General features: G+C 62.1%; 3 protein-coding genes across 10 annotated transcripts in view; 2 read left to right on the top strand and 1 right to left on the bottom strand.

Moving 5' to 3' along the window:
* Window positions 1–1,587: 1,587 nt before the first annotated feature.
* On the bottom strand, window positions 1,588–4,633 carry LOC121085413 (cytochrome c oxidase subunit 6B1). Of its 4 annotated transcripts, none has more exons than XM_040588048.1 (4): window positions 4,508–4,633; window positions 2,779–2,897; window positions 2,528–2,652; window positions 1,588–1,782 (listed from the first exon to the last, which is right to left on the bottom strand). In XM_040588048.1, the coding sequence occupies exons 1-4, from the start codon at window positions 4,621–4,623 to the stop codon at window positions 1,729–1,731; spliced, it is 414 nt and encodes a 137-aa protein (XP_040443982.1). In that variant the 5' UTR covers window positions 4,624–4,633; the 3' UTR covers window positions 1,588–1,728. The 4 variants fall into 4 exon arrangements, with proteins under 4 accessions (XP_040443982.1, XP_040443983.1, XP_040443980.1 ...); XM_040588049.1 differs by having other exon boundaries at window positions 2,552–2,652; XM_040588046.1 differs by lacking the exon at window positions 1,588–1,782 and adding an exon at window positions 1,986–2,304 and having other exon boundaries at window positions 2,529–2,652.
* A 981-nt stretch (window positions 4,634–5,614) lies between these two features.
* FBL (fibrillarin) lies at window positions 5,615–12,454 on the top strand. The gene is made up of 9 exons (XM_040585702.1): window positions 5,615–5,715; window positions 6,990–7,044; window positions 7,915–8,071; window positions 8,545–8,639; window positions 9,580–9,750; window positions 10,236–10,368; window positions 10,762–10,874; window positions 11,598–11,743; window positions 12,324–12,454. Exons 1-9 carry the CDS (start codon window positions 5,615–5,617, stop codon window positions 12,343–12,345), a joined length of 993 nt encoding a protein of 330 aa, XP_040441636.1. The 3' UTR covers window positions 12,346–12,454.
* Window positions 12,455–13,895: 1,441 nt separating this feature from the next.
* LOC121085040 (kallikrein-8-like) overlaps window positions 13,896–21,017 on the top strand; it is a 10,450-nt gene continuing 3,328 nt past the window's right edge. Inside the window, exons 1-4 of one of the 5 annotated variants that reach the window (XR_005826935.1) lie at window positions 13,896–14,016; window positions 17,181–17,277; window positions 17,767–17,855; window positions 18,457–18,605. The gene's annotated coding sequence lies outside the window, so the exon portion shown is untranslated. Of the gene's footprint in view, window positions 14,017–17,010; window positions 17,278–17,763; window positions 17,856–18,456; window positions 18,606–21,017 lie in introns of those variants that run through there. The other 4 variants (XR_005826936.1, XR_005826933.1, XR_005826934.1 and 1 more) reach the window with 4 other exon arrangements.

Genomic DNA, 21,017 nt, shown 5'->3' with positions numbered 1-21,017 from the left:
CCTGTCACCCCAGGGTGGCCCCCGGGGTCTTCTACAGCATCTGCCTGCAGGAGCTTTGTGAAGCTGCGATGGGCCACCAGGAGGTTCTCCAGAATGTTCTCCAGAAGGTTGTCCAGGAGGGCCACCAGGAAGGCCATCAGAAGGGCTACCAGGAGGTTCTCCAGAAGGTTCTCCAGGAGGCCCACCAAGAAGTTCTCCAGAAGGGCTACCAGGAGGTTCTCCAGAAGGTTCTCCAGAAGGTTCTCCAGGAAGGCCACCAAGAAGTTCTCCAGAAGGGCTACCAGGAGGTTCTCCAGGAGGGCCACCAAGAAGTTCTCCAGAAGGGCCACCAGGAAGTTCTCCAGATGGTTCTCCAGGAGGTGCTCAGTGCCTACGAGGCGGCTTGTCACCAGGCAGGAGCGCGGGTGGGACACTGGAGAACACCCAACATCTGCCGTGAGTTAGGGACCATGGGGACATTGGGGGGGGAGGGGACAAGGGGGGGACTCGGGGGGGGGTGGAGTGGTCTACCAGGCATGGGCAGCCATGATGTCCCCTCCATGGGCAGCCGTGATGTCCCTGTGGGTCCATGGTGGCTTTGGTGTCCCCTCCATGATGTCCCCTCCCCCATGGTGACCTCTCTTTGGTGTCCCCTCCATGGCGTCTCCTCGATGTCCCCACCTTGGTGTCCCCTCCATGATGTCATTTCCATGGTGTCCCCTTCTTGGTGTCCCCTCTGCCATGGTGACCTCTCTTTGGTGTTCCCTCCCCCGTGGTGTCCCCTTCTCGGTGTCCCCTTCTCAGTGTCCCCTCCCCTATTGTGTTCCCTCCCCCCATGTCCCCCCCTCACCCCTCCGTGTCCTCTCCAGCCCGGGGGTGCCCCCGGCCCCTCCCCCGCTGTCACCCCAGGGCCACCTGCGCATCCCCCCCCAGGCTGCAGCCGAGGGACCTGCTGGCAGGTGAGGGGGGGAGGGGCACCGGGGGGGGGGGGGCTGGTGGCCACCACAGTGGCTGGTGGGCTACCAGGTGTGGTGGGCTACCAGGTGGATGGTGGCCACCAAAGAGTGGCTGGTGGGCAACAAGGTGGCTGGTGGCTACCAGGGGTGGCTACTAGGCCACCAGGGGTGGCTGGTGGGCAACCAGGTGGCTGGTGGCTACCATGGGTGGTTGGTGGGCAACGAGGTGGTTGGTGGGCAACAAGGTGGCTGGTGGATGAGGACTGGCTGGTGGTCACCAAGAGTGGTTGGTGGCCACCAGGGGTGGCCTGTGGGCCACGAAGTGGTTGGTGGCCACCACGCCCCCCCCCCCCCCAGGCCGGCTGCTGGAAGTGCTGCCGCTGCGAGGCCTCGGCCAGACCTTGGTGGCCCCGGGGGACCTGGTGGGCCACCTGCTGCCCCTCCCCCGCCTCCCCTTGGCCCCATAGTGTCCCCAAGGAGGGGGGGAAGGGGACACGGCGGGGGGGGAGGGGTGAGTTGTGCCCCCGTCCTCCTCAATTTCTTCATTAAACTCTTGCTCCCAGGAGTGGTCAGTGGCTTTGATCTGTACCCTCCCCCACCGCCCCCCCCCTCCACCCATCCCCTCCCCCCCCCAGTAAAAGCCACCCAGGTGACCAGTTCACTCCTTTATTGGCCACCAGGCGGGTGACAGCGGTGTGTGTCGTGTCCCCGTCCCCCCCCCCCCCCCAGCGGTGTCCCCACATGTCCCCTCCCCGCCCCTCCAGCTCTGGGGTGGGGGAGGGGTGGGTGTTGCTCAGATTTTGCCAGGGAAGGTCCCCTCCTCGCGGTACTCGTCCCACGTGGTCACCTGGGGGGGGGGGGGAAGGGGACAAGGTGACACCGGGGTGCGGAGGGTGGGGCACGATACACAGACACAAACCCCCTGGGGACACTTGGGTCCACCCTGGAGGACCCTGAGGGACCCAAGGACCATGGGGACACCCTGGGGACCTTTGGAGACACCTTGAGGACACCGTGGGGACCCTCTGGGGACACTTGGGGACACCCTGGGGACACACAGTGACACTAGGGGGCACCCTGGGGGACCCAAGGACCATGGGGACACCACAGGGACACTCTGAGGACACTTGGTGACACCCTGGGGGACCCTGAGGGCTGTGGGACTATCTTGGGGACATTGAGGGCTGTGGGACTATCTTGGGGACATTGAGGACACCTTGGGGACACCCTGGAGGCCCCTGAGGGACCCAAGGACGATAGAGACACTGTGGGGACACCCTGGGGACACTTGGTGACATTTGGGGAGCCCTGGGGACCCTTGTTGACCCCTGGTGACCCTTGGGGACTTGTGGTGACATTTGGGGACCCCCTGGTGACCCTCGTTGACCCTTGGGGACACCCTTGTTGACCCATGTTGACCCTTGTAGACACCCTTGTTGACCCTGGGGGCATCCTTGTTGACCCATGTTGACCTTTGCTGACTCCTGGTGACCGACCCTTGGTGACACCCTTGGTGACCCACATTGACCCTTGCAGAACTTTGGGGACACCCTTGTTGACCCTCATTGACCCCTATTGACCCTTGGGGACAACTGGTGAGCTTTGGGGACCCTCACCCAGGAGGTGGGACACAAGGACCTGTAGACCCGCTGGTACCACTGGCAGGGGCTGGCGTCTGCCCCTTTGGCCGCCATCGCCTTCTGGCACCGGTGGAAATCTGTGGGGGGGGCGGTGTGTGTGAGGGGACACTGAGGAGACACCGAGGGGGACCCCCCAGGTGGGAGGAAGGGACCTTGGTGGCCCCTGGGGGGTCCCTGGTGGCCCGGGGGGGGAGGGGCAGTACCCAGGTAGTTCTGCCAGCAGTTGCGCGTCTGGTTCTGGTTGGGGAAGCGGCTGTCGAAAGGAGCCGTCTTGTAACGCTCCAGCTTGGCCTTGATGTCCTCCGCCATGCTAATTACCGGCCTAATTAGCAGCCGGCGCTCGTTAATGATGCAGAAGGGGTTAATTAGCCATCCCCTCCCCCCCCAGAGTGATTAACACACACACACACCCCCCACACACACCCCGAGGGAATTTATCCATCATTTGTGGCCATAACACCAGCACAAACACCACCAAGGACAAACCCAGCTACTCTATTAACTAATTAATAAGGCTAATTAATATTCCTCTGAGGGCAATTAGTTCCCCCTTGAGATAATTAATCACCTCTGGGAGTAATTAAACCATCATTTGTGGCCATAACACCAACAAAACCAGTAAGGAACAGCCACAGGGACAGACCTATCTATTCTATTAACTAATTAACAGGGTTAATTAACACCCACCCGGCTAATTAATAATCTCTGAGGGTAATTAGCCCCCTCTTGGGATAATTAATCACCCCAGGTAGTAATTAATCCATCGTTTGCGGCCGTAACACCACAACAAACACCACCAAGGACAGACCCAGCTACTCTGTAACTAATTAACAGGATTAATTAATCCCCCAGGACTAATTAATATTCCTCTCAAAGTCATTAACTCTCTCTGGGACTAATTAACCACCCCACATACACAAAAGATGCTCGTTAATTAACTCCATAATAATAATAAGGAAACAAACGGCTTTACCAGAGTTAAAGGGGCTAATTAGCTCTACTAATTAGTTAGGAGTTAATTAAGGTAATTCAGCATTGATTAATAGTCCCCCCCAGAATAATTAACCCCCTCAGCAATAATTAACTCAGTTGTGTAGGAGAAAGGAGGGTAATGGGCGCAAATTAGTGCGGCTAATTACCCCCCCATCTAATTACGCCCCCCGGGCTAATTAACCTCCCCCCCAGTGCCCTCCCAGTAACCCACCAGTAACCCCCCCAGTGCCTTCCAGTAACCCCGCCCAGTAACCCACCAGTGCCTCCCAGTAACCCACCAGTAGCCCCCCAGTGCCTCCCAGTAACCCCCCCAGTGGCACCACTAACCTCCCAGTAACCCCCACAGTGCCCGCCCAGTAACCATGCAGTGCCACCAGTAACTGCCCAGTAACCCACCAGTAGCCCTTCAGTGCCTCCCAGTAACCTCCCAGTAAGCCCCCCAGTGCCCGACCAGTAACCTCCCCAGTGGCTCCCAGTAAGCCCCCAGTGCCACCAGTAACACCCCATTAACCCCCCCAGTGCCCACACAGTACCCCAGTACTCCCCAGTAGCCTCAGAGTAACCCCCCCAGAGCCCCCCCAGTGCCCTCCCGGTAGCCCCAGTAACCACCCAGTGCCCCCCAAGTAGCCCCCCAGTGCTTCCCCAGTGCCCTCCCAGGAACAGCCAAGTGCCACCAACAACCCTCCCAGTAATGCCTCAGTACCACCAGCAGCCCTCCCAAGTAGCCCTCCCAGTAACAGTCCCAGTGCCTCCCAGCGCCACCAATAACCCTCCCAGTAACCCCCCAGCGCCACCAGTAACCCTCCCAGTGCCTCCCAGTAGCCCTCCCAGCAACGCCCCAGTGCCTCCAGTAACCCTCCCAGCAACACCCCCGTGCCCTCCCAATAGCCCCCACTAACCTCCCCAGCGCTCCCAGTAGCTCCCAATTCCCCCCCTCACCCGGTACCACCGACACGACTCAAAGTGACTTTCACCACCGCCGCCCCCGAGCCGGAACCGGAACCAACGAGACGCAGCGGAAGCGCAGCGCGCCGCCGGAAGTGGCGTAGTACCATCCCAGCGAACCTAAGCCGAGGGGCCATAGAGATGCGGCGGGTAGAGCGACCCAGGCGGAGGGTGGGGGGCGGGAGCTCGGAGGACCGCGGCGGCCATAGAGAGGACATAGGAGGACTGAGCGTCGCCCGCGGTGGGAGGACCCCGCACCTACCCGGAAGTGCCCACCAAGGACCCCCAAACACCCTCTGGGGACCCCAGGGCCCCCAAAATGGCTCATCCCTGCCCAAAGACCCCCCCCAGGACGCCCAAAATGGGCCCCAGAGCCCCCAGAATGGCCCATTCCTGCCCAAAGACCCCCCCCGGAGACCCCCAAAATGGCCCATCCCTAAGCACAGACCCCCCAGGACCCCCAAAATGGGCGCCAGACCCCCAAGAATTGCCCATTCCTGCCCAAAGACCCCCCCAGGACCCCCAAAATTGCCCAGCCCTGCCCAAAGAACCCCCCAGGACCCCCCAAAATGGTCCCAGGACACCCCGGGACCCCGAAAATGGCCCATACCTGCCCAAAGATCCTCAAAATCACCCCAGGATCCCCCCACCCCCCCAAAATGGCCCATCCCTAAGGACAGACCCCCCCCAGGACCCCTAAAATGGGTCCCAGACCCCCCAAAATGGCCCATTCCTGCCCAAAGACCCCCCCAGGACCCCACAAAATGACCCCAGAACCCCCCAAATCCCCCTAGGACCTCCCAAACCCCCCATTTCTGTACCCAGATCCCCCCAGCACCCCCAAAACCCCTCAGGACCCCCTAAATCCCCCCAGGACCCCCCAAAATCCCCGTTTCTGTCCACAGACCCCCCTCGGACCCCTAAAAGCCCCTCAGAACCCCCCCAAATCCGCCCCAGCACTCTCCGTGTTCCCTGGGGGGTCCCCAGGGGCGTTTCGGGGTCTCCGGAGGGCTCTAGGACCCGGGGCTACCGCTGCTGCCCTCCCCGGGCACTTCCGCCCGGCTTGGGGCGGGGCCTTGACGCCGAGGGGGCGGGACGCTCATGTGCGGTGCCAGAGAGGGGGCGGGGCCTGGGGCGGCGCTTCCGGATCCGGGGCAGAGGCGCGTGTGGGCCCGCGTGGAGCAGCGGCGGGATGAGGCCAGGTGGGGACTGGGGGGTAACTGGGATGGGACTGGGATGTAGTGGGGGCACTGGGAGGGCTGGGATGTACTGGGAGGGACTGGGGGGTAACTGAGAGAGACTGGGGGGTACTGGGATAGGACTGGGGGCCACTGGGAGGTCTGGGATTTACTTGGGGATTGCGGGTAACTGGGAGGAACTGGGGGATAACTGGGATGGGACTGGGGGGTAACTGGGATGGGACTGGGATGGAGTGGGGGCACTGGGAGGGCTGGGATGTACTGGGAGGGACTGGGGGGTAACTGAGAGAGACTGGGGGGTACTGGGATAGGACTGGGGGCCACTGGGAGGTCTGGGATTTACTTGGGGATTGCGGGTAACTGGGAGGAACTGGGGGATAACTGGGATGGGATTGGGGGGTAACTGGGATGGGACTGGGGGGGTCAGGGATGGACTGGGAGGGAGTGGACTGGAGGGGACTGGGAGGGACTAGGGAGTAACTGGGGCGCGGCTGGGCTGTACTGAGAGGGCTGGGTTGTACTGGGTGGAACTGGGAGGGACTGGGTGGTAACTCGGATGGGACTGGGGGGTAACAGAGGCACTGGGAGAGACTGGGGGGTGACTGGGATGGACTGGGATATACTGGGGGCACAGGGAGGGCTGGGATGTACGGGAGGGCACTGGGAGGGACTAGCGTGGCACTGGGGGTAACTGGGATGGGACTAGGGGTGGACTGCGGGGCACTGGGAGGGCTGGGATTTACTTGGGGGTAGTTGGGCTAACTGGGATGGACTGGGGGGTAACTGGGGGGCACTGGGATGTACTGGGGGGCTGGGATGGGACTGGGAGGGACTGGGGGCACTGGGATGGGACTGGGGGGTAACTGGGATAGGACTGGGATGTACTGGGGCACTGGGAGAGCTGGTATGTACTGGGAGGACGGGTATAACTGGGAGGGATTGGGGGGTAACTGGGATGGGATTGGGGGCATTGGGAGGACTGGAGGGCAACTGGGAGGGGCTAAGGGGTACTGGGATGGCGCTGGGAGGGTCTGGTGGGTAACTGGGATGGCACTGGGAGAGACTGGGAGGTTAAGAGGGAGGAATGAAGTGGCACTGGGGGCAACTGGGATGGACTGGGGAGCAGCTGGGGTGTACTTGGGGGGTGACCAAGAGGGTAGTTGAGCTAAACTGGGAATACTGGGAGCCAGTGGGGGGTTACTGGGCAGGAACTGGGAGCTCTCTGCAGCCCTCCTAGTCCCTCCCAGTGCTCCCAGTTTGACGGCGGCTCCCAACAGGGTTCAGCCCTCGGGGGGGGCGCGGCGGCCGCGGCGGCTTCCGGGGGGGGCCGAGGTGAGTGGGGCCCTCCCAGTGTTCCCAGTATGGCACTGGGAACCCCCGTGCCCTCCCAGTCTGACACCTCCCCCCCCGCCAGTTACTTCCTGTCCCCTTCCCAGTATGCCCAGTTCCCCCCCGCACGCCCAGTTAACCCCTGTCCTCTCCCCCAGTATGCCCAGTTCCACTTCTACCTCCTCCCCAGTACACCCAGTTCCTACTCTGTTCACTCCCCGGTATGCCCAGTTACCATCTGCCCTTCCCCCAGTATGCCCAGTCACACTTCCAGTGTGCCTAGTTCCCCCCATCCCTTCCCAGTATGTCCCCAGTATGGCCAGTTTCCTTTTTGTCCCCTTGCCAGTATGCTAGGTTGCACTCCCAGTATACCCAGCTCCCCTTCTGCCTCCTCCCGGCATGCCCAGTTTCCTCTCCATCCCCTCCCCCAGTGTGCCCAGTGCCCCTCCCCCATTCCCACTGCTCCCCCCCCCTTCCCAGTGCTCCCAGTAACCCCAGTGCCCCCATTCCCAGTGCTCCTAGTAAACCCGGTGCCTCTCCCCCCTTCCCAGTGCTCCCAGTAACCCCAGTGCTCCTCCCCCCCTTCCCAGTGCTCCCAGTAAACTCACGGCCCCTCCCCCATTCCCACTGCTCCTCCTCCCTCATTCCCAGTGCTCCCAGTAACCACGGCGCTCCTCCACCCCCTTCCCAGTGCTCCCAGTAAACCCACTGCCCCAACCCCATTCCCACTGCTCCTCTTCTTATCCCAGTAGCCCCAGTGCTCCTCTTCTTTTCCCAGTGCTCCCAGTAAAGCCAGTGCCCCTTCTCCATTCCCACTGTCCCTCCCCCCATCCCAGTGCTCCCAGTAACCCCAGTTTCCTTTCCCCCCCACAGGTGGCAGTTTCCAGCCCCGCGGGGGTGGCTCCGCAGGGCGGGGGAGGGGCGGCCCGGCCCGGGGGGGGGAGGGGTGGGGGGAGGGGCGGGGGGAGGGGCGGCCGCGGCGGCTTCAAGGGCGGCAAGAAAGTGACGGTGGAGCCGCATCGGCACGAAGGTGGGTGGGGGCGGGGCTGGGGGGAGGGGGGAGGGGCTGGGGTGAGGCTGTGGGGAGGGGCAAGGGGTGGGGGGAGGGGCTGGGAGAAGGAGGGGCTCTGGGGGAGGGGTTGTGGGGGAGGGGCTAGAGGGGAGAGGCTGTGGGGGAGGGGCGGGGGGGGTCCTTGGGGGGAGTGGGGAGGGGCTGTAACAGGGGGAGAGACAAGGAGAGGGGGAGGGGCAAGGGGTGGAGGAGGGGCTCTAGGGGGGAGGGGTGGGAGGTCCTTGGGGGGAGTGGGGAGGGGCTGTGGGTGGAGGGGAGGGGCAGGGGATCCTGGGGGGAGGGGCTGTGGGTCCTTGGGAGGAGCTGTGGGGGAGGGGAGGGGCTTTGGGTCCTTGGGGGGAGGGGGGGTGGGGGTGGGGCTCTGGGGGGGAGGGGCGGTGGGGGAGGGGCCATGGGGCAGCTGTGTGCCATGGGCGCTGCCCCTCCCCCAGGCGTGTTCATCTGCCGAGGACGCGAGGACGCGCTGGTGACACGGAACCTGGTGCCGGGGGAGTCAGTGTACGGGGAGAAACGGATCGCAGTGGAGGTACTGGGAGCACTGGGGGGACTGGGAGGGTACTGGGTGTGACAGGGAGGGGATTGGGCGGGACTGGGAGTAACCGGGAGGGACTGGACAAGCACTGGGAGGGCGCTGGGGGCAACTGGGAGGCACTGGTGCCACTGGGAGAGCCAGAGAAGAGCACCAGGACGTTCTCCATCTCCATACTGGGAGCACTGGGAGGTGATACTGGTGGTACTGGGAGGCTGGGGGAGTCCATAGGGCACCACAGCTGGTGGGTGACGTGTCCTCTGATGGCCCCATGACCATGATAGTGGCTTGTGGTGGTTCCACCAAGATGGTGGCCACCACCAGGACCTTCTCCAGCTCCATACTGGGAGCACTGGGAAGTGGCACTGGTGGCACTGGGAGGCTGGGGGTGTCCATGGAACACCACAGCTGGTGGGTGACGTGTCCCCATGTGTCCCTGTCCCCATGATAGTGACTCATGGTGGTGTCACCAAGGTGCTGGTCACCGCCAGGAACTTCTCCGGCTCAATACTGGTGGCACTGGGAGGCGATACTGGTGGCACTGGTGGCTGGGGCTGTCCACGGGGCACCATGACCACCAGGTGACTTGTCCCCCCGTGTCCCTGTCCCCGGGATGGTGACATCAAGGTGGTGGCACCAGGGTGTTGGCCACTTCCAGGATGGTGGCCATCACCACAACCTTCTCCAGCTCCATACTGGGAGGTGGCACTGGTGGCTGGGAGTGTCCATGGGACACCACAGCTGGTGGGTGACATGTCACCTGATGTCCCCATGATCATGACAGTGACTCACGGTGGTGTTACCAAGATGGTGGCCACCACCAGGACCTTCTTCGGCTCCATACTGGTGGCACTGGGAGGCAATACTGCTGGCACTGGTGGCTGGAGGTGTCCATGGGACACTGTGACCACCAGGTGACCTGTGTCCCTGTCCCCAGGACGGTGACACCAAGGTGGAGTACCGCGCCTGGAACCCCTTCCGCTCCAAGTTGGCGGCTGCCATCTTGGGTGGCATTGACCAGATCCACATCCGGCCGGGGACCAAGGTCCTGTACCTGGGCGCCGCCTCGGGGACAACAGTGTCCCATGTCTCCGACATCGTGGGGCCGGTGAGGACACGGGGCCACCACCTGGGGGGAGGGGGAGGGCAGGAGGTGGCATCTCCATGGGGTTCTGGAGGTGGTATCTGCATGGGGTTGTGGTGGTGGCATCTCCAGGGAGCCAGGGAGGTGGCATCTGCACATGTTTCTGGAGGTGGCATCTGCACAGGGTTGTGGTGGTGGCATCTCCAGGGAGCTGGGGAGGTGACATCTGCACATGCTTCTGGAGGTGGCGTCTCCATGGGTTTCTGGAAGTGGCATCTGCATGGGCTTGGGGAGGTGGCATCTGCATGGGCTTCTGGAGGTGGCATCTCCAGGGGGCTGGGGACAACGTGGAGGTGGCATCTGCATGGGCTTGGGGAGGTGGTATCTCTGTGGGTTTGGGGACAGCCTGGAGGTGGCATCTCCGTGGGCTTGGATCTGGAAGTCCATTGGGTGGTGGCCCCATGTCCCTGAAGATGTCCCCTGCCATGAGTACCTGTCCCCCTCTCCAGGAGGGGCTGGTTTATGCCGTCGAGTTCTCCCACCGCTCAGGCCGGGACCTCATCAACGTGGCCAAGAAACGCACCAACGTCATCCCGGTCATTGAGGACGCCCGGCACCCCCACAAGTACCGAATGCTCATCGGTGAGGCGCCACCACTGCTCCAGAAGGTTCTGGAGAACATCTGGGTGGCTTTCAGGGTGGTTTGGAGGTCTTGGAGAAGGTCTGGAGGGTCCTTCAAGGTGTCTCCAAGAGGTTTCTGATGTAGTTTGGGGTTTTGTGAAACACTTGGAGGCATTTGGTGGTGCTGGAGGAGACTTTGGGGGTCTCTGAGCTCCTGGAGAACATCTGGAGGGTCCTTCAAGGCACCTCCGAGAGGTTCTTGGGGTGATTTTTGGGGGCAGGGCTGGGTTGACGGGGTGGCTGGGAGGTATTTTGGGGTCTCCCAGGTCTTGGGGACAAGTTGGGATGTCCGGGGGTGGGGGATGGGTGGGGGTTGGGGTGCCCATGACTGAGATGTCCCCTCCCCCACCCCAGGCATGGTGGACGTGATCTTCGCCGACGTGGCACAGCCCGACCAGACGCGCATCGTGGCCCTCAACGCCCACAACTTCCTGCGCAACGGTGGCCACTTTGTCATTTCCATCAAGGTAAGCCACCAGTATGGGCTAGTATGCACCAGTATAGATCAGTATGCACCAGTATAGACCAGTATGCAGCAGTACCAGCCACTGACCAGTACTTGGGCACCGGGAGCTGGTGAGGACCAGTAATGGGGCGCTGGGCACCAGTATGGACCAGTCAGGACCAGTAAAGGGCCACTGGGAACCAGTAAGGACCAGTACTGGGAGTGGGAACCAGTAGCAGCTAGTACTGGGAAGTGGGAACCAGTAGGGACCAGTACCCACTACTGGGAACCAGTAATGACCAGTAATGGGGTGCTAGGAGCTGGTGAGGACCAGTAACAGGACACCGGGCACCAGTATGGACCAGTAAAGGGCCACTGGGCACCAGCAGGGACCAGTACTGGGAAGTGGGAACCGGTAGGGACCAGTACTGGGAAGCGGGAGCAGTTATGGGTCCCCAGGCTCCCAGTATGACCCAGTGACATGTGCCCGGGCTCCCTGTGAGCCCAGTAGTGGGTCTCTGGGCTCCCAGCAAGGCCCAGTGCCGTGTCCCCAAGCTCCCAGTAAGAACCAGTGACAGGTCTCCTGGTCTCTGGGCTCCCATTGAGCCCCAGTAACAGCCCCCCAGCCTCCCAGTATGACCCAGTGCCATGTCCCCGAGCTCCCAGTAAGATCCAGTAAGGTGTGTGGCGCCTGCTGGGGGTCCCCCAGCCTCCCCCTCACCCCCCTCCCCGGCCCCCCCCCCAGGCGAACTGCATCGACTCGACGGCGGCGCCCGAGGCGGTGTTCGCGGGCGAGGTGAGGAAGATGACGGCTGAGCAGATGAAGCCGCAGGAGCAGCTGACGCTGGAGCCCTATGAGAGGGACCACGCCGTGGTGGTGGGCGTCTACAGGTGGGACTGGGGGGCAATGGGGGGGAACTGGCAGGGCACTGGGATGGACTGGGTGGGAACTGAGGGACACTGGGAGGGGACTGGGACGCACTGGGAGGGGCTAGGTGGGGACTGGGAGGGATTGGGAGGGGACTGTGGGTACTAGGAAGGGCTAGGAGGGCACTGGGCGGAGAGTGGGGGTACTGGGAGGGCATTGGGAGGCAATGGGAGGTGCTTGAAGGGCAGTGGGATGGACTGGGAGAGGAGTGGTGGGCACTAGGATGGACTGGGAGGGGACTGGAGGGAACTGGGAGTGTGGGGAGGGGACAGGGATGGACTGGGAGGGGACTTGGGGGGCACTGGGAGGGACTGGGTGGAGACTGGGGGACACTGGGACAGACTGGGATGGGCTGGGAGGAGACTTGGGGGCGACTGAGGGCACTGGGCTGGACTGGGAGGGGACTGGCGGCCATACTGGGAGGGACTGGTCCATACTGGGAGGGCACCTGGCCATACTGGGATGGGACTGGCAGCCATACTGGGAGGGACTGGGCCGTACTGGGAGGAACTGGTCACTGACCAGTGCCCCCTCTCTCCCCAGGCCACCCCCCAAGCAGAAGTGACATCTTTTCACCTGCCACTCCCCCCTCCCCTCCCCCATTTTGGGGCAAATTCTGGCGATTTGGGGGGTTTTTTTGGGGGTGGGGGGAGGGGCGGGGTTTATTAAAATAAAGGGGAAAATGCGACTTGTGGCTGGGGGTATAATTAGTTGGGGGGTAATTAATCGGGGGGGGGCGCAGTTACTGGGGGGAGGGGGGGGCAATTAGTCCCTGAGAGGAGTAATGGGGGGGTAATTAGCCTGGCAGGGCAAAATGGGGGGGTAATTAACTGGGGGGTGTAATTAAACCCCTGGGGAGGGGGGTGTAATTAGGGGGGATACAATTACATGCCGGGGCAGGGGGGGACACAATTAAATGCTGGGGGGGTGTGGGGGGGTGGGGTGTAAATTGGGGGGTAATTAGCTGGAGTTTGGGGGCAATTAATCCCCTGGGGGGGGTAATTAGACCAGTGGGGGGTAAGCTGGGGGGGGGTAATTAGTTCCAGGGGGGAGCAATTAATTCCCCGGGGGGGGGGTAATTAGCTGGGGGAGGTAAATTGGGGGTAATTAGCCGGGGGGGGGGGTCAATTAATCCCCTGGGAGGGTAATTAGTGGGGGATGGGATGGGACATGACTGGGGGGTAATTAACCCCGGGGGGTGTAAAATGGGGGGGTAATTAGACCCTGGGGGGTAAATTGGGGGGTAACTAGGGCAGGGGGGGGCAATTAATCCCATGGGAGGGTAATTAGCGGGCGGGGGGGTGGGGTACATTGGGAGGGTAATTAGCCCTGTGGGGGCAATTAATTCCCGGGGGGGGGTAATTAGCTGGGGGGGGTAAATGGGGGTAATTAGCCTGGGGTGAGGGCAATTAATTGCTAGTGGTGGGGTAGATATTGGGGGAGTAATTAGCCCTGGGGAGCAATTAATCCCCTGGGGAGTAATTAAGCCAGGGGGGGGGGGGTGTGTGTGTAAATTGGGGGGTAATTAGCCCCGGGGGGGGGGGGGGTGGTGGTGGTGTAAATTGAGGGATAATTAGCCCGGGGGGGTCAATTAATCAATCCCCTGGGAGGGTAATTAGCCCTGGGGAGGGCAGTTAATTTCCGGGGGGGGGGTGTAAATTGGGGGGGTAATTAGTCTGAGTTCTGGGGCAATTAATCCCCTGGGGGGTAATTAAACAGGAGGGGGTAAACTGGTGTTATAATTAGCTGGGGGAGTAACTAAACCTGGGGGGGTAAATTGGGGGGGTAAGTAGCCCGGGGGGGGCCAGACTGGGGGAATAATTACCCCGGGGGGGGTAATTAAACCGCTGGGAGCGGTGCTGAGCCCACTGGGGTGGGTTCGGAGGGGGCGTGGCTAAAGAGGAGGCGTGGTTTGCCTAAGCCACGCCCCCACGGAGGGGCGGGCTCGGCGGCTGCGGCCTTCGCGTGGCGCCCTCCTTTTTGGGCGGGGCCAGAGAGGGAGGTGCGCTACCGAGGGGGCGGGGCAGGGAAGGGAAGAGCGGAGCGGTGATTGGTTAGCAGGGGGAGCCGTGAGGGGGCTGATTGGCGGGGACCGGGGAGGCGGGGCGGCGGTGGGTTGTGGCCGCCATTTTTTTCCGCGGACGTTACTGGGGTGGTTTGTTCCGCGGACGTTACTGGAGTAGCCGGGCCCGGGGCTGCCCCCCCCGGGCCGCTCCGCCCAGCGCCGCTGCCGCAGGTGAGACCCGCTCCCCCCGCCCCCCCCGCATGGCACTGGTACTGGGTCCCGCGGGCCGCTCACCTCAGGCCGGGCCCGGCTCCGGGCCCCCGGGCGCGGCCCGCCCCCCTCACCGAGCCCGGGCCCCCTCAGCCGGTACCGGTTCTGTGGCCCCGGTACCGGCTCCATCCCGGTTTCCCTCCCCCGGTACCGGCTCCATGTCTCCCAGTACCGGTTCCCCACCGTCCCCATCCCGGCCCCGTTTCCCCTTCCCTCGTCCCGGTTCCCTTTCCCAGTACCGGTTCCCGCATGGCTTCCTCAGACTGGGACCAGTATGACACCCCCCCGACCAGTACAGGCTCCCTGGAACCAGTATGGCACACACCTGCACCCCGGACCAGTATGACCCCCTCCCGGGACCAGTATACACACACATCCCTCCCCCGGGACCAGTATGACCCTCCGGGACCAGTATGACCCTCCCGGACCAGTATGCCTCCCCACAACCAGTACAGGCTCCCCGGAACCAGTATGATCCCCCTTGGGACCAGTATGACTCTCCCTAGACCAGTATGGACTCCCTATGACCGGTATGACCCCTCCCTGACCAGTATGGGCTCCCCCCAGAACCAGTTTGACCCCCTCCTGGACCAGTATGACCCCTTCCAGGACCAGTATGACACACACACCCCCCCCATACCAGTATGACCCCTCCTGGTCCAGTATGGTCCATCCCATACCAGTATGGCTCCCCCAGTCGCACCCAGTACTAGTACACCTGTGCAGTAATGGAGTGGGTGTCCCAGTACTGGGCGAGTATTCCAGTCCTGGCCCACTCCCTCCCAGTTTCTCCCCCCAGCATCCCCATTCCCTCCAGTCCCATCCTCGTTTCTCCCCCTCTCCATCCCAGTCCTGTCTGAGTTCCTCCCAGTCCCCTCCCAGTTCGTTTCCCCCCCCCCCCAGCATCCTAGTCCCATCCCAGTTCCCCCGACCCAGTTCCAAGCCAGAGCCCCCCATCCCAGTTCCACCTCCCGGTGTATGTCCCCACTCTACTGGGCCGTACTGGTTTCACTGGGTCCCTAGAGCCCCCTGGGACCCCTGAAATGGGGAGGGGGGGGGCACTAGGACCCCTGGGACCCCTGAAATGGGGAGGGGGAGTGGGGCTGAGACCCTTCAAATGGGGAGGGGCAACCTTGGTACTCCTGAAATGAGGAGGGGGGCACTGGGACCCCAGGACCCCTGAAATGGGGAGGGGGGCACTAAGACCCCTCGGAGCACCTGAGACCCCTGAAATGGGGAGGGGGGCACTGGGACATCGGAACCCCTGAAATGGGTGGGGGCACTAGGACCCCTCGGAGCACCTGGGACCCCTGGTATTGATGGGTGAAGCCTCGGGGGGGTCCTGCCCCTCCCCCCGCCACTTTCGGGATGCCGGTAGCGCCCCCCTGTGGACACTCTCGGTAGGACCCAGCCCATTTGCGGCTGGGGGCACGGGGGGGGGGGGAGAGGGGGCAAGGTAAAACCCCGCCCCCTCATTGAAGCCACGCCCCCAGGTCTGACGCCGCGCCCCCTAACCATTCCCCCTGCCCTTTTTTAAAGACACATACACCCCTTATTGCCCGAAGGATGTCTCCCCTTTCCCAATGGTCCTAAACCCCGCCCCCATGTCAGGCCACGCCCTCACCAGTGAGGCCCCGCACCCTCCGGTGTCCCCCCACCCCCATTTTTATAGACACATACACCCCTTATTGCCCAAAGGGGTTTCCCCTTCCTCCTAGGTCCTAACCCCCGCCCCCCGTCGAGGCCATGCCTCTCGTTGAAGCCCTGCCCCCTGGTCTGACACCCTGCCCCCTAACGATTCCACCTGCCCCTTTTTAAAGACACGTACACCCCTTATGGCCCAAAGGGGGTTTTACCTGTCCCCAGGTCCTAAGCCCCGCCCCCATCGGGGAAGCCCCGCCCCTGTAGGTCCCGGCCCCCCCATTTTTAAAGACATACACCCCTTATTGCTTAAAGGTGGTCATCCCTTACCCCTAGGTCCTAAGCCCCGCCCCCTGCCGAGGCCTCTCCCCCTTTGGTGAAGCCCCGCCCCCCTCGTTGAGGCCACGCCCTCTTGGGTTCCTGCCTCCCCATTTTTAAAGACACGTACACCCTTTTTTGCCCAAATGGGGTCTCCCCTTCCCCCTAGGTCCTAAGCCCCGCCCCTCACGGTTAAGCCCCTCCCCCAGATGAGGCCCCACCCACCTGTCTGACGCCCGGCCCCCTTCCCCAGATCTCCCAGTACATCCAGAGCCGGTTCTACTGGTCCCCTGAGGTGCTGTTGGGGCTGCCCAATGACCTGGCCATGGCCATGTGGTTCCTGGGCTGCATCCTGGTGGAGATGGGGGGGGAGGGGGGAGGGTTGGGGTGGGACCACGGGGGGGGGGGGGTCATCGGGGGGGGTCAGGGTGAGGTGGGGGAGCTTGGGGACGTGCCCTGACAGGGTCAAGGTGGCCTTGGGGATGTGGAAGAAGATCTCAAGAAGGTCATGGTGGCCTTGGAGACCACGGAGGTGGCCCAAATATGGTCATGGTGGCCTTGGAGACCATGGAGGTGGCCCAAACATGGTCATGGTGGCCTCAGGGACCATGAAGGTGGCCCCAACATGGTCATGGTGGCCTTGGTGTCCATGGGGACATCCTTGGCAGGGTCAAGGTGATCTTGTGAACCATGGAGGTGTCCCCAACATGGTCAAGGTGGCCTCAGGGACCATGGAGGTGACCCCAACATGGTCAAGGTGGCCTTGGGGACCATGGGGATGTCCCCAAGATGGTCATGGTGGCCTCGGGGACCCTGGGGAAATCATTGAGAGGGTCAAGGTGGCCTTGAGGACCATGGAGGTGGCCCCAACATGGTCAAGGTGGCCTTGGTGGCCATGGGGACATCCTTGACAGGGTCAAGGTGGCCTTGGGGACCATGGAGGTGGCCCCAACATGGTCAAGGTGGCCTTGGTGGCCATGGGGACATCCTTGACAGGGTCAAGGTGGTCTTCTGGACTGTGGAGGTGGCCCCAACATGGTCATGGTGGACTTGGGGACCATGGAGTTGGCCCCAACCTGAAGTTCAAGGACTTGGTGCGGCGGATGTTGGACAGGTCCTGGTGGCGCATCACCCCCTTCTCTGTTCTCCAACACAACTTTTTCAAGGACATCCACGATAAAGCCACCAGCACCACCAAGAGCAGTTCTACCAGCCCCACCATGGAGCAAAGCGCCAGCACCACCAGCTCTGTCTCCAGCTCAGGTGGGATGGGGATGGGGGGGTGGTGGTATCTAAGGGAGATTGGGAGGTTGAGGAAGGAGGGGGAAGAGGCATGGTTGGGTCATCAAGGTGGAGGTTGAGGTGAGTGGTGGCATGTGGAGGCACCACAAGGTCTTTGTTGAGTCTCAGCAGGTTCTGAGGAACCACCACAAGATCTTGTGGTCCCACCAGGCTCCAGGTTCTGAGGAACCACCAGAAGATCCTGTGGCCCACCAGGCTCCAGGTTCTGATGGGTGGTGGCCCATGGAGCCACCAGAAGGACTTTGTTGATGGGTGGTGGGCCATGGAGCCACCACAAGGTCTCTGATGAGTCCCACCAGGCTCCAGTTTTTGGTGGGTGGTGGCCTATGGAGCCACCAGAAGGTCTTTCTCCAGCCCCACCAGGCTCCATTTCCTCAGGCCACCACGTCCCCTTGGGGACATCTTCTCATCATGGCCACCACCCTTGATGTCCACCTTTGTCCCCAGCAGGTAGTTCCAGCGGTTCCTTCAACGACAACCGCAGTTACTGCTACTATGGTGGCACCACTCCCACTGACTAGGAGATGCAGAGTCCTCAGGTACCACCAGTGGCACCCATGGGTGCCACCACCACCACCCCGGCGACATCCCGGCCAGTGGGGTGGGAGATAAGGACCTTGGGGACATCCTGGTCACAGGAGGGGGGAGATCTGGACCCTGGGGACCTTTGGGATCCCTCTAGTGATTGCGGGAGGGTGAGGTGGGCTTTGGGGCCACCACGTCCTTGATGGAGGGACCTTGGGGACCCCATGGCCATGAGTTGGGGACCTTGGGGCCACCGTGGCCACCAGGGGGGGACCATGGAGACCCCATAACCATGTGCCACCCCCCAGGGCACCCTGGGGCCACTGTGCCCATGAGGTGGGGACCTTGAGGCCTTGATGGCCATGAACTGAAGATCTTGGGGACCCCATGGCCATGAGTTGGGGACCTTGGGGCCACCGTGGCCACCAGGTGGGGACCATGGAGACCCCATAACCATGTGCCACCCCCTCCAGGCACCTTGGGGCCACTGTACCCATTAGGTGGGGACCTTGAGGACCTCCTGGCCTTGATGGCCACCATGGCCATGAGTTGGTGACCCGGGGGCCATCACGGCCACCTGCCCCTCCCCCCTAACTCCTCTCTCTCCCCCCACAGGCCCCCCCAGCTCAGCCACCACCACGGGGGCGTCCCAAGCACGAGGACTCGGCCATTCTGGGGGGCTGTGCCCCCACAAAGTACCACTGGCAGCTCTTGACGCCCAACCCCCACCCCCTCCCTGCACTAAATTATTAATATTGATATTATTATTATTGTTATTATTAATAGTAATTTTTATTGAGGGGTGGCTTTAGTTTGGGGAGGAACTGGGGAAAGAGGAGGGAAATGGCCCGAAATTGGGGGGGGGAGGGGCTCACACCCATTGGGGGGGCTATAGGTGCAGGGGGCTATAGGGACCGGGGGGAGTGTGAGGGGTATAGGGCTCTATAGGGTATAGGGGGTTATAGGGACCAGGGAGGCCTCTATAGCATATAGGGGGGATATAGGAGCTGGGAGGCACCCTATAGAGTATAGGGAAGCTATATAGCCTGGGGGTCAGGGGGTGTCCCTATAGGGTCAGGGTGAGCTATAGGAACTGGGGAGACCCCGAAGTGGGTGGGAGACCTATAGGGACTGAGGAACCCCCTATAGAGTCAGGGTGAGCTGTAGGTAACTGGGGGGATCCTGTAGTGGCTGGGAGACCTATAGGGACTGGGGATCCCCCTATAGAGTCGGGGAGCTATGGGGGCTGGGGGGGACCCCCTATAGGCTATAGGGGAGCTATAGGCACTGGGCAGGAAGGAGGGCAATGCTGTTGCATATGGGGAAGCTATAGGGGCTGGGCAGGGGGGCCTATAGGAACAGGCAGACCTTTCACAGCATCGGAGGGAGCGGTAGGGACTGGGGGGTCCCTATAGAGCCTGGGGGACCCTATAGGGCCTGGGGGAGCTGGAGGGTCTTGGGGGGGGGGCGTAGACACAGCAACACTATAGGATATGAGGAAGCTATAGGGGCTGGGGGTGCCTATAGGAACAGGGGGACCCCCTACAGGGGCAGGGTGGCTGTAGGGACTAGGAAGGACCCTATAAGTTATAGGGGAGCTGTAGGGCTGGAGAGAGCATACATAGGATGGAGGGGAGGTATAGGGAGTGGCAGCACCCTATAGGTGAGCTGTAGGGGCTGGGGTGACCATATAGAGCCTGGGGGAGTTGTCAGGACCAGGGAACCCTCTATAGGGTATGGGGGAGCTATAGGGGTTGGGAGAACCCTATAGGGTATAGGGAAGCTGTAAGGAGCAGGGAATGCTCTATAGGGTGAGGAGGAGCCGTGGGGATGGGGGTGATCCTGTAGGATATAGGGGAGGTGGAGGGATGGGGGAGGGTGAAGAGAACAGTATAGGAACGCTATAGGAGCCTAGTGACCCTATAGGGGATGAAGAAGCTATAGGGACTGGGAGGAGCCTATAGGGTCGGGGGAGGCTATAGGGTCGGGGGAGCCATAGGGGCGGGGAGGGGGGGGTCTTACAGAGAATGGAGGGACCCTATATGGTGGGGGAGAGGTATAGGGTTGGGGAGGGGGGGAACGTATAGGGTGAAGGGGACCTATAGGGTCTGGAGGAGTATAGGGAAGGGAGGGGACCCTAGAAGTTATGGGGGAGGAACCTATAGAATAAGAGGAGGCTATAAGGGCTGGGGGGGCCTATAAGAGGCACAGGGAAGCTATGGGGACCGTATGGATCATATAGGTCCTGTGGGAGCCATAGGGACTAGGCCCAGGCCCCAGGGGAAGCTATAGGGGCTGTGGAGACCCTATAGGGGCTGGGGGGGGGGGGGGGAAGGATATGGACCCTATAGGGGAAGGAGAAGCCAAGGGACTGGCGTGACTGGGAGGGGGGGGTCTATAGGTGCTGGATCCCTCCCCCCCCAGCATGCACAGGATCCTATAGGGGATGGGTTGGGGATACTATATGTGCTGGGGAGCCATATAGGGGCTATACAACACACACACACACATGCTCGCAGGGTGGGGTGGGGGGGGTGTATATAGGACCCTATAGGGGCTGAGGGGCCATATAGGGGCTGGGGGGGATGGGCAGTGAAGCTGGTTTCCCTATGGGACCTATAGCTCCTGGAGAGGGTCAGCTATAGGTGCTGGGGGGGGCCTATAGAGGCTGGATCCCCCCCCACCCCAGCATCCCTGGGGGACCATATAGGCCTGGGGGGACCATATAGGCCTGGGAGGGCGGGGCTTGTATAGGGTCTCTATAATGTCCAGTGGGGGTATACGTGCCTCTATAGGGCCTGGGGACCCCCTCAAGGTACCTATAGGAGCCATACAGTGCATGGCAGCCCCTCCCCCCCATCCCCTGGGGGGTCCATACTTCCCTAGTGGGTCTATATAATGCCCCGGGGGGGGAGGGGGCTATAGGAGCCAGGGGTCTGTAGATCACCCAGTGGGACCCTATAGCACCTGGGAGGCCCTGTAGGTCCTGGGAGGGTCCCTATGATATGGGGGGTGGGGTGGGAGAGGGTGTGTGTGTCCCTATAGCACCCAAGGATGTGTAGGGCACTGGGGAGGAGCCCCTATAGGGTCTATAGATCCCAGGGGCTCTATAGCCCCTGTAGAGTCCTGTGATGGCTCTAAATACCTATAGGGACCCCTATAGCCCCCACCGCCGC

This window comes from Falco naumanni, chromosome 3 (genome assembly GCF_017639655.2).
Source record: "Falco naumanni isolate bFalNau1 chromosome 3, bFalNau1.pat, whole genome shotgun sequence".
Taxonomy (NCBI): Eukaryota; Metazoa; Chordata; class Aves; order Falconiformes; family Falconidae; genus Falco; species Falco naumanni.
Note: the sequence above shows the minus strand (reverse complement) of the source record. Positions and strands in the feature narration are given on the sequence as shown.